At 45.8% G+C, this 12,500-nt stretch overlaps 1 protein-coding gene across 15 annotated transcripts in view; it reads left to right on the top strand.

The window, feature by feature from the left end:
* Positions 1 to 12,500, top strand: part of nrxn3a (neurexin 3a) — a 149,514-nt gene that overhangs the window by 5,290 nt on the left and 131,724 nt on the right. For 13 of the 15 annotated variants that reach the window (XR_011517261.1, XR_011517260.1, XR_011517265.1 and 10 more), the window contains exons 2-5: positions 2,572 to 3,645; positions 9,845 to 9,865; positions 10,395 to 10,421; positions 12,421 to 12,489. Coding sequence is in view for 9 of the 15 variants with exons in the window: in XM_070547133.1 (XP_070403234.1) it covers positions 2,961 to 3,645; positions 9,845 to 9,865; positions 10,395 to 10,421; positions 12,421 to 12,489 (802 nt within the window). In the remaining 6 variants the exon portion in view is untranslated. The remainder of the gene's footprint in view (positions 1 to 2,571; positions 3,646 to 9,844; positions 9,866 to 10,394; positions 10,422 to 12,420; positions 12,490 to 12,500) is intronic. The other 2 variants (XM_054741983.2, XM_054741982.2) reach the window with 1 other exon arrangement.

The following is a 12,500-nucleotide window of genomic DNA, read 5'->3' as shown; positions in this document are numbered from 1 at the left end:
GGTTCTGATGGAGAGAACATCTGGGTTCTAATAGAGAGAACATCTTGGTTCTGATGGAGAGAACATCTGGGTTCTAATAGAGAGAACATCTTGGTTCTGATGGAGAGAACTTCTAGGTTCTAGAGAGAACATCTGGGTTCTAATAGAGAGAACACCTGGGTTCTAATAGAGAGAACATCTCGGTTCTAATAGAGAGAACACATGGGTTCTAATAGAGAGAACATCTGGGTTCTAATAGAGAGAACATCTGGGTTCTAATAGAGAGAACATCTGGGTTCTAATAGAGAGAACATCTGGGGTCTAATAGAATGAACATCTGGGTTCTAATAGAGAGAACATCTTGGTTCTGATGGAGAGAACATCTGGGTTCTAATAGAGAGAACATCTTGGTTCTGATGGAGAGAACATCTGGGTTCTAATAGAGAGAACATCTTGGTTCTGATGGAGAGAACATCTGGGTTCTAATAGAGAGAACATCTTGGTTCTGATGGAGAGAACATCTGGGTTCTAATAGAGAGAACATCTTGGTTCTGATGGAGAGAACATCTGGGTTCTAATAGAGAGAACATCTTGGTTCTGATGGAGAGAACTTCTAGGTTCTAGAGAGAACATCTGGGTTCTAATAGAGAGAACACCTGGGTTCTAATAGAGAGAACATCTCGGTTCTAATAGAGAGAACACATGGGTTCTAATAGAGAGAACATCTGGGTTCTAATAGAGAGAACATCTGGGTTCTAATAGAGAGAACATCTGGGTTCTAATAGAGAGAACATCTGGGTCCTAATAGAATGAACATCATGGTTCTAATAGAGAGAACATCTGGGTTCTAATAGAGAGAACATCTGGGTTCTAATAGAGAGAACATCTTGGTTCTGATGGAGAGAACATCTGGGTTCTAATAGAGAGAACATCTGGGTTCTAATAGAGAGAACATCTGGGTTCTGATGGAGAGAACATCTGGGTTCTAATAGAGAGAACATCTGGGTTCTAATAGAGAGAACATCTGGGTTCTGATGGAGTTCTTGGTTTTTATAAATAAAGTTTTACTTTACACGAACAGACGCCGCGGCTCCACCTTGGAGCTGAGGGATGAGGGATGAGGGATGAGGGATGAGGGATGAGGGATGAGGAATGAGGGATGAGGGGTGAGGGATGAGGGATGTGCCTGAATCTGGGGGCAGGATGCTTGTGAGGACGCGGTTTGAGGTCGATGACGTCACAGCGCAGCGACGAGTACCGTCTGAATTCTAAGAGCCTCATTCTTGTGTCGTCAGATGCGTCCTTGCTCCGCCCACATTCAGAGGATGGGTGTGTTGTATCCTCACAAGGCCCGCCCAGCACGCGTTGGCTGTGGATTTTCAACAGAGTTAAAGTGGAGTTACGTTTGTTTAACCCTCCCACTGTCCTGACGGGTGAGGCGGCGCCCACTCCTCACCCGTCAGGACAGTGGGAGGGTTAAACACTAGCGGTAGAAAACTAAAGAGCTTAAAGCGGTTTTTACACATTTATCGTTTTTATTTTTGTTTTTTAAACAACATTTTAAGCAGAAATCAGCCAGAAGAGAGTGTGTGTGTGTGTGTGTGTGTGTGTGTGTGTGTGTGTGTGTGTGTGTGTGTGTGTGTGTGTGTTCTGCTGTGAAAAGTAAAGTTTCACACGTTTTAAACAACAATTAAAGTGTTTGTGTGAAGAATGTAAGTTTTATCTTCTCATGAGCATAAATGTAAAAATGCGTTTATTGCCTTCCTGTCATGTGATCAGTGTGATGAACTCTGGGTTCTGTTAGTTAGGTCTGTTATGAACAGGCTCTGCCCCTAGATCTGTGTCTCTGCTCATGTTTAGTCTTGACCTTCCCTCAGCTCCACTCCAGGTGAACTCACCTGTGCCTGTTCAGTAATCACCTGGGTTCTGTTCTCTCGGGTCACATCCATCTGGAATGTTCTGGTTCTGCTGTGTTTGGCCTCTCCTCACACCTGGAGTTATCCTGCACCCGAGTCCTCCTTCTGACCACAAAACTCTGAGACGAGTGAAGGGACTCGAACTCCTCAGAGATACAATGGGATGTCCGTTTAGAGATAAGAATCCCAACGACTCACGATTAAAGATAATCCTAATCTGATAAAGTAGGTGGAATTAGGGATTACACGAAGCCTTCAGAGACCTTAAGAATCTGTTTTCTCAAAGTTAATTTAAGCTGCTTTTATCAACACATTTTAGATTTAAAGTTGATTTAAAGCATTTCTAAATGCATAAGTAGATCAGCTGAAGCCCCCCCCCCCCGTGTTTCCTGGTGTCCTGTCATTCATCTGGATTGAGCGGGACGCCGCCGCCTCTGCAGACTGGTCATCAGATAAAGGCGCTGTGCCTGGCTGGCTGATCGTCGTGCTCCGCCATGAGAGAAATGAGAATAATTCACCGGCTGATGACCGATAACTCCAGAAGCACCGTAGTGGAGGAGAAACCATCCTGCATGGTTTAAAGACCCAATCAGCCCCGGCCGGCTCAGCCCGCTGTTTAATCCAGAGTCTGAATCATCCTCTAATCTTCCTCCTCTCTGTGTTTCTATTCCAACAGGGATGAAGCTGGCTCTGCTCTCACCTCCACCTCACATCTGACAACATGGAGGAAACTCACGTTGCCCTGAGAAGCAGACACGTCCATAAAGTCCGACTTCACACCAAAAACCTGGACTTGAGCCGCCGTGAAGAGTAGAAACGGATCAGGCAGCTCCTCTTCCTCCACATGATCACTGCCTTGCAGCGTCGGGACAACTCCTTCCCACCAAGACTGTTAACCACTAAGACTGTTACCTTCTACCTTTTTCTTCTCAAAGCTTATTTTTATATCAAATGTTTATCTGAACATATCTTCTTGTGGATCAAAGTGTGGATTCTAGAAGTTTAGCCAAAAGATTCCGGTCTGATTGAATTCCCGCTCCTTGGATTAATCCGTTCCCTGCAGCTATGGATCTTGTGGGTTTTTCTATCAGGCTTCATCTGCTCCTCAGCTCTTGTCTGGGTCTGGACTTTTTGGGCACACCAGGTCAGTGGGCCCGCTACCTCCGCTGGGACGCCAGCACCCGCGGTGACCTCAGCTTCCAGCTAAAGACGGACGCCTCTGAGGCGCTGCTGATGTACTTTGATGATGGAGGCTACTGTGACTTTCTGCAGCTAGCAGTGGTGGAGGGACGCCTGCAGCTGCGCTTCAGCATCGACTGTGCTGAGACCACTGTGGTGTCCACTAAACGGGTGGACGACGGCCGCTGGCACACTGCCACGCTGAGCAGGTCGAGCAGGCGTACGACACTGGTGCTGGACGGCGAGGCCAAAGGGGACGAGGTCAAGCCTCAGCGTCAGTCCATGAAAATAGTCAGCGACCTATTCTTGGGTGGAGTTCCTCAGGACATCCGCACCGGTGCACTTACACTGCCTACAGCACGAATCATGCAACCCTTCAGGGGAACAATCACAGACCTCAGATATGGGACCTCGCAGCCCCTGCTACTGGGAAGCCTTAAGGTGCCCCTGGAGTCTGAGGGTTGGTGCACGGTGAACCCGTGTGAGAACGGTGGGACGTGCACGCTGGTGGATGGAGCAGCAATCTGCGACTGCTCCAAAACGGAGTACAAGGGCCGCTTCTGTAGTGAAGGTAAAGCACCAAAGTTTTATCCTGTATCCCAACAGAGCTCCAGGTGGGACTCACATAAAACACATAAACACTACGCGTTGTTAGGAAAACCTCCTAACATCCGAAACCAGAACCTCACCAGGCTGTTGGTGACAGACTGGAGACACATGTCCCTCAGGAGTCAGACTGTACTGGTTCATCAGACCAGGTCACCGCAGCTCTGCTCGTGTGGTTTTTTAAATTTAAACATCTTTAAATATTAGTTAATAAGTCGTTGCTGACGTCTCAGCCTCGTCTTTAACTCATCACTAACTCATTTCAGGCTCCTCCTAGACTTGTCCTAAACTCGTCTTAGATGTCTAAAGCGCATCTCTAACTCGTCTCTGACACGTCTCTCTTACATCTCAAACTAATCTCTTATTTTTCTCAGACTCCTCATCTAAAATAATCTCGAACTTGTCTGGAACTCTTCTCAGAGTCATGCAAAACCTTTTCTCGAACTCATGTCTAACTCATCTCTAAGTCGTCTCTACACCGTCTCTAACTGCTGTCAGACTAATGTTTGACTTATCTTCTGTTCATGTCAAACTAATCTCTAACTTTTCTCTTAGTCCTCCCAGACTTCTCTCTGACTCGTTTAAGACTAATCTTAAACCTGTTTCTAACTCGTCGCACATTCATTTAAAACTTGTCTCAAACTCGTCTCAGACTCATCTCTAATATGTCTCAAACTGATCTCTGACTTGTCTCTAATTTGTCTCAGACTCATCTTCAGCTTGTTTCTAATTAGTCTCTAACTTATCTCAAACTAATCTCAGACTCATCTCAAGTGCTTGTTACATTTGTTAACAAATGATGTTTCAAAAAACAAATTAGTCAGGTTAAGTTGGGTTAGGTTATTTTAACTCAGATTAGGATAGGGTTAGGATTAGATTGGGGTTAACAGCACTGGGTGATGTTTGACCCTAAAGCCAACAGGAGCTGGTGAAACGTCTGAGAAGCATTCAGGTCATGAATACAAAATCAACAAGACTGAAGAAACTTTGTGTATTTTTCATAACTTGCCTGCGGTCAGAGCCCAGAGGGGGACCAGCTTTGGTCCTGATGGTGTCTGACGTAGAACATCTGGATCAGACTTCCCACTGGTTGTTCCTTCCAGGATTAGACCTTCAGTTTATAAATCTGCTGCTGCTGCTGGGACACTCCCACCAAACTCCTCTTTTAGGACCTGATGGGATAAACCTGGAACGTTGTTGCACCCAACTGGTTGCAAAGAAAACACGTTGTGAGATTGAGCCGACCCCAACACCATCTCTCCTTCCCAGTTTCAGCCCAGTGGGTCACTGGTTTAGGGTATTCAGAGCAAAATAATAAAGGAATTATTTAATTATTCATTTGTTGTTGCAGGAGAAGATTAGAACATGAATAATTTTAGGATTAAAACACTATTTTTTTTTAGATTACAGCGTTTATTCTTTTATAAATGAATGCTTCCTGTGTGGGCGGGGCTATGTTTGCTGCAGCCAGTCTGGTTAATGACCAGAGATGGAAAACTCAACCAAAAAAAATCTGATCTTAACCTTAAAGACGTGGTCAGACCCACAGCCTTTAGAACGGATCAGATCCCGACGAAACTCCATCGGTTTGATTTCCCATCTGGAGTTCGGATCTCTGAATTCTTCTGTCTCCTGCGTGGGGGAGGAGTTAGAGTTTTGTGGATGGTTCCGGTTGCTCTGCTAGCTCTGGCTCTATGAGCTGAAGATCAGGGAGCTAATCAAAGCCCCGTTAGCCAGGAAGGCCCAGCTTAATGGCGTGGCTCCTGCAGGCAGCGATAAGGACGCCTCTGAGGAGAGCTCCTTTTCTTCAGCCAATCACACGACAGCAGGTGTTCCCTCATCACATCCCTCCTCCAGAGCTCGGTGCGATGTTTCCTCATCATCCCAGACACCTTCATCTGATCTGTGCTGAAACGTCCTGATGAAACCGTGCTCCGTGGAAAAACCCAGTCTGTAATTATTCCCGATCGATGCACATTCCTTGGGTTTTCTAAATCAGCAGCCAGCAGCTGCTGAGGAGACACAATAATCTGAGTTGTATGAGATGATCAATACCACTTAGATGGAAGGTTTCTCTTTAATTATTCCTGATCAGAGGTCATTTGTTGGAATCTATTCCGTCTACTGCTTTTCTCCTTCGATCTCTCACTTTGGAGCGCTTCGGGGGTGGAATCTCCATCCTAACTGGGATGGTGCCAAATCCCAGGAGGGCAGACAAAAGGCCTGTAAATCTGGAGTTGTAGATTAGGGTTGTTAATCTGCTGGGTGGATGAGATGTGGGGCGTTTCTCTCTGCTGCAGACAGACGGGAACGCTGGGTTGGGTTATTTTTTTTGTTCGTGACAAGCGGAGTTCTCCCTCCATGGAGACGCTCCTGATTCCTGTTCATCTCTGGGCCTTTTCTCATGGCTGGGATTCATGGAATGGGCCTGGAGGTGGGCTCGGATGTGAGCCAGGACTGGCTGATCCCTGCCGGCTGAGCAGCCGCTGATGTTTAACCGTTCTCTGGATCTGCAGGTTTTCTGCCCATCCGGCTGTTCGGGATGAACAAACCAGAGTTTAGCTGTTCCGCTGAAAAACTTTAGTTATCAGGATGGGAGAGAGGAACGTCGCCAAAACAGGAATTTTCTATCCAACTCAGGGTACGTAGTTTACATTTTTAAGCTACGTTAGGGACAAAGGTCACACATGGCATCGTCTCAGCTGAGGTTCAGACCCGAACCAGATTAAAAACACCAAAGTTTCAGTCTGAAGCCTTCCTGAAGGAATTAAACAAACATTTCCTTCTGCTGCGTTCTCCATCCTGAGCAGGACTCCATGACTGCTCCAGACTTTAGCAGCGTGTCCCAGACGGAGATCCTGGTCCTGCTCATGTTAGTCCTGAAGCTCATGAAGGTCGACCCCCCCCCCCCCCCCCCCCCGCCTCCGTCTGGTCTGATGGTGACGACAGAAACCTGTCAGCTGTTACCTGAGACTGGCCTCGCTGCTTCAGAGCGGCACTTGGGTTGCCGTGGTAACCGATGGGCTGATTCTAATGATGACTTCTGCAGCCCGTCCAGCCCCGAGTCTCGTCCCAGACCCGTCTGACGGATTTGGTCTCCTGACCAGACGAGAGCAGATGGGTTCCTCCGGTGCTCCTCGCTGTTCCTCCAGCTGCTCGTATGTTCAGATTAACATGAGACACGGCTGCTGGGAGCAGATTACACGGCTGTTTCATTTAATAAGTCTGTCAGCATCTCAACTCCATTACTCTCCAAGGAAACCAGGTGGACATTTGGGATTAGATGATTCCATAAACTATATTCCATAGCGTTCCTTTTCCTTTGAGTTTAAAGTCTGCGTTTTCCCAGACGGCCCTCTCACACAAGAGGTCACATGACTCCGGTGACCTCAGCTTCCTGCACCAGTTTGGAGGCGGGAAAATGATTCTGATCTGATGTTTTCCTGCAACGAGAGAACTGGGATAATTTTACTTCCCAGATTATTTGGAGGTTCAAACGTTCCAAACCTGCAAGTGAAATGAACGAGTTTTCCATAACAACCTCATTAATCTCTGCTTTCTGAGTTTATCCAGCCCATCATGAATCATCCTTTAACTAATCCACTTTCAGCTCTAATCCCCGCTCGTCCTCGCTTCACCTTTGGGTATTGAATTAAGGGAGAATATAATTCTCCTGGATTACGTGTCCGATGATGAATAAATAAGTTTGTCTACGTGTCGTCGAGTCGAACCGCGTGGCATCATCCCCACAGCTCTCTCTCTCTCTCTCTCTCTCTCTCTCTCTCTCTCTCTCTCTCTCTCTCTCTCTCTCTCTCTCTCTCTCTCTCTCTCTCTCTCTCTCTCTCTCTCTCTCTCTCTCTCTCTCTCTCTCTCTCTCTCTCTCTCTCTCTCTCTCTCTCTCTCTCTCTCCAGCATCACGTTTACCTGCTGTGATTCAGAATGTTTTGGTTTAACCTGAAACCCAAACCGGGTCATGAAGGATCAGCTGGTTGATTTCCCAGCAGGACCAGAACCGAACCGCTCCATGTTGGATCACCGTGAGCAGAACTGCATTAATATCTTATGAATCCCAGATGAACCTGCATCTGTGTACATGTCAGCAGCAGATTAAATCTCAGCTTTGTTTTGTCATCCAGCAGCTTCCTCTGGTTTAGAGTTGGTTAACCAGCTTTTTAAGTCTGGTTTAGAGTTGGTTAACCAGCCGTTTAAATCTGGTTTAGAGTTGGTTAACCAGCCGTTTAAACCTGGTTTAGAGTTGGTTAACCAGCTGTTTAAATTTGGTTTAGAGTTGGTTAACCAGCTGTTTAAGTCTGGTTTAGAGTTGGTTAACCAGCCGTTTAAATCTGGTTTAGAGTTGGTTAACCAGCTGTTTAAGTTTGGTTTAGAGTTGGTTAACCAGCTGTTTAAGTCTGGTTTAGAGTTGGTTAACCAGCCGTTTAAATCTGGTTTAGAGTTGGTTAACCAGCCGTTTAAACCTGGTTTTGAGTTGGTTAACCAGCTGTTTAAGTCTGGTTTAGAGTTGGTTAACCAGCCGTTTAAATCTGGTTTAGAGTTGGTTAACCAGCTGTTTAAGTTTGGTTTAGAGTTGGTTAACCAGCTGTTTAAATCTGGTTTAGAGTTGGTTAACCAGCTGTTTAAGTTTGGTTTAGAGTTGGTTAACCAGCTGTTTAAATCTGGTTTAGAGTTGCTTAACCAGCTGTTTAAGTCTGGTTTAGAGTTGGTTAACCAGCCGTTTAAGTCTGGTTTAGAGTTGGTTAACCAGCCGTTTAAGTTTGGTTTAGAGTTGGTTAACCAGCTGTTTAAGTCTTGTTTAGAGTTGGTTAACCAGCTGTTTAAGTCTGGTTTAGAGTTGGTTAACCAGCCGTTTAAGTTTGGTTTAGAGTTGGTTAACCAGCTGTTTAAGTTTGGTTTAGAGTTGGTTAACCAGCTGTTTAAGTCTGGTTTAGAGTTGGTTAACCAGCTGTTGGTTAACCAGCTGTTTAAGTTTGGTTTAGAGTTGGTTAACCAGCTGTTTAAGTCTGGTTTAGAGTTGGTTAACCAGCTGTTTAAGTCTGGTTTAGAGTTGGTTAACCAGCTGTTTAAGTTTGGTTTAGAGTTGGTTAACCAGCTGTTTAAATCTGGTTTAGAGTTGGTTAACCAGCTGTTTAAGTCTGGTTTAGAGTTGGTTAACCAGCTGTTTAAGTTTGGTTTAGAGTTGGTTAACCAGCTGTTTAAGTCTGGTTTAGAGTTGGTTAACCAGCTGTTTAAGTCTGGTTTAGAGTTTGTTAACCAGTTGTTTAAGTCTGGTTTAGAGTTGGTTAACCAGCTGTTTAAGTCTGGTTTAGAGTTGGTTAACCAGCCGTTTAAGTTTGGTTTAGAGTTGGTTAACCAGCCGTTTAAGTCTGGTTTAGAGTTGGTTAACCAGCCGTTTAAGTTTGGTTTAGAGTTGGTTAACCAGCCGTTTAAGTTTGGTTTAGAGTTGGTTAACCAGCCGTTTAAGTCTGGTTTAGAGTTGGTTAACCAGCTGTTTAAGTTTGGTTTAGAGTTGGTTAACCAGCTGTTTAAGTCTGGTTTAGAGTTGGTTAACCAGCTGTTTAAGTCTGGTTTAGAGTTGGTTAACCAGCTGTTTAAGTTTGGTTTAGAGTTGGTTAACCAGCTGTTTAAATCTGGTTTAGAGTTGGTTAACCAGCTGTTTAAGTCTGGTTTAGAGTTGGTTAACCAGCTGTTTAAGTTTGGTTTAGAGTTGGTTAACCAGCTGTTTAAGTCTGGTTTAGAGTTGGTTAACCAGCTGTTTAAGTCTGGTTTAGAGTTGGTTAACCAGCTGTTTAAGTCTGGTTTAGAGTTGAGATGAAGAGCTGATTCTCATCCTGTGACGCTCAGATTGAAGGAGTCCACGCTCCTCTAGGTGTTTCAGACGAGATGACGTTAGTCCTGCTGCCGCTCTCGGGTCTGAACGCGAGTCATCACCAGAGAGACTTGTGATGTAACGTGTTTCTGAGGGCTGAATGATGGTCTCACACAAACCTTCTCTCTGTTTCTGGGTTATCAGAACATGCAAATGTGCTGCAGACGGCGCAGCTGCATGGACCATGACGTGTGGAGTCGGTTGCATGATGACAAACATGCAAGTGTGAAGCGTGTTTCTAACGCTGCTTTTCTGCTTCTTTTCTCTCTTCTCACTGCAGAGGTCGGCAAGAAAACTCCAGGTGAGTTTGAAGGAAAACTGTCCCTAACCGGAACAAGCAGGTGCTCTGTGTGCAGAAATGTTGTGTTTAGGGAGATGAATCCAGTCCTTCACAGAAGAAGCCTTTGTTGTTCTTTTAGTTATGGTTGCTTCTATTCAGATTTATTCAGCTTATAAGAGTCACCTGGACCCAACGCTGCTCCGGTCTGTTTCATCCGTAGCTCAAACTTAAACATGAAAAAGTCGAAGCAGCTTTGTGACACACATGAAAAAATGATGCTTGAACCTGTTTTTGCTCCCAGCGAGGGTAGAAGTCAGACGAGGTTCAGGTAGAAGTCGCTCCTGCAGGTCAGTGAGAGTTCTGAATCCTCAGTGGATTCAAGGACAAACGTGTGGGATGGGTTTAGGAAGCCTCCAGCTCCAATGGAAGGCTTTGGGAAGTGTTTGGAATGCTGATGCCATGCTTCTTCTCTGGAGAAAAGCATGTTTCATCACAATACCTGAGAGTATTGAGTCTAAGAGTTCTCTGTCCTCTCCTCCTCCTCCTCAAGGCTTTGCTCATATGATGGCAGAACAAGGTACGCCTCCTCTTCACCTCCTCTGTGACCCGTCTGTGGTGGAGCTGCATGTTCTGCTGTGATGTGTCTGATAGTGCACGATCCTAGAAATGAAAGACATCCGAGAATGCGGTTATTCCATGTCACTCCCAACACTGGTTTCCACCTCCTCTGTAACTGAGAGGTGAATCTGGCTCCTGATGGAAAACTCATCTTCACACAAGTTCTTCTTGTTGTTTTACTAAGATTTAAAAGAACATTTTTAACCAATTTTCCAATTTATTTGATTAATCTGCACAAACCAAAAAGGCGACAATGCTTATTATGTGTGTATTTGTTTGTTTGGTAGGTTGTTGGGTTGTTTGTTTGTAGGGCTGGGCGACACGGCCTAAAACCAGTTTCACCACCTGTTGAGGATTTCACCTGGATAACGATAAGTGGACGATAACTTCAGGTGAAACTACAGTCGTCCACTAGATGGGGCGGTCACATGATTTGCGTGAGTCACGTCGGCCGTGTTTGAGAGGACCTGTCCTGCGCAGATTGGATCAGCGGTGATCGGCGTGCCTCTTAGACTCGTGTGCGACTTGCTCTGACGTGAAGCCTACGTAGGCAACGATAACCTCGTGGATAAAGGCGCTGCAGTTGCTCTCCACCGGCTGCAAAACCCAGGGCATGATGGGAAACGCCTGGCACTCACCTGATCTACGACCTGATTGGTTCCCATCTTGATCCAAACATCCGGTGGTAGAACATGAAACGTTAGTAGCCACGTGTGTTCTGTAAACCATGTAACGTCGATGATGACAACTATATAGGCCATGAAGCTACGCTGCTAACCTTTACTTGTTATTAGTCATGTCTGCATATGCACGAGTCTATGATATATGTCTTATTACCTTATCTTATTATGGGGCAGCAGTAGCTCAGGTGGTAGAGCGGGTTGACTCATGATCGGAGGGTCATGGGTTCGATTCCAGCTCCCGCCAGGGGTATCCTGCTGTTGTGTCCTTGGGCAAGACACTTCACCCAACTTGCCTGTGTTGGTGGTGGTCAGAGGGGCCGTCGGCGCCAAATGGCAGCCTCGCCTCTGTCAGACCTCCCCAGGGCGGCTGTGGCTACAAGTAGCTTACCATCACTAGCAGTGTGTGAATGTGAGTGTGTGGAAGCGTCTTTGGGGGTCTAGAAACGCGCTATATAAGTTCAATGCATTATTATTATTATTATTATCACAACTGTCATGTCGTATATACACTATATTATATCTACAAGTAAGTGTGTGTGTGGGGGGGGGGGGGGATGCTAACTGGCACCAGAATTAAAATTAAAAGTAAACAAATATAAACGCTAACGTGACATCTTCGTCACCCGCGAGCTGCGTGGAGGAAATGTGTCCGGCTTAAGCGCCGGCTTCCAGCCACGCCCCCTGCTGCGTCCGCTGCTCTCGTCTCCTCCAGGCGGGGGCGCTGCTCAACTCCAACACGGCCCTGTGTGACTCCAGGTGCTCCAGCTCCTTAAAGGGACACGGACGTCGCCGACATCTTTCCATTTTTAGTATCAAACTTTTTGACTCGGGAAAAAGGATGTCAGTAAGAGTCTGACATTTCCGGGTTTTGCCCCGCCCCAGTTGTCTGATTGGTTGTTTATAGTAATTATTTAACACATCGAGCCCAAACGTGAAGACATGGAACAACCCAACTCCAAATGTTTGTGAAATTATTTTTACTGATGAAATCTTTCATGTTGAAGTTAGAAATCTGTTTAGCGTGAGCCGAAACTTTCTGACGTCACGAGCTTCATGTTTACACCTAAAGATGAAAGCTGAAGATGACAGGATGAATCATTTAAACTCAGATATCTTCTGATAATTCATCCATCAGTTCTGTCCTTGCTGCTCTGGTTTTGTGTCACATAAGAAATGTGTGTGACGTCTGCTGGATTAACTCACTCTTCCTCCTCTTCTTCCTCCCTGTCCAACCCGTGGGCTCTGTGTCGTCTCCACCTCCTCCTGCTCCTCTAGCTAAAAGCAAAGGTACAGCCTTTTCCAAATCTTTCCTTTACCGCCTGTATGAACAGCGCCGCTCGCTCTGTGAGTGTCAC

The sequence above is a fragment of the Nothobranchius furzeri genome, chromosome 18, assembly GCF_043380555.1.
Source record: "Nothobranchius furzeri strain GRZ-AD chromosome 18, NfurGRZ-RIMD1, whole genome shotgun sequence".
In the NCBI taxonomy this organism is placed as follows: domain Eukaryota; kingdom Metazoa; phylum Chordata; class Actinopteri; order Cyprinodontiformes; family Nothobranchiidae; genus Nothobranchius; species Nothobranchius furzeri.
This window is presented reverse-complemented; position numbering and strand designations above follow the sequence as displayed.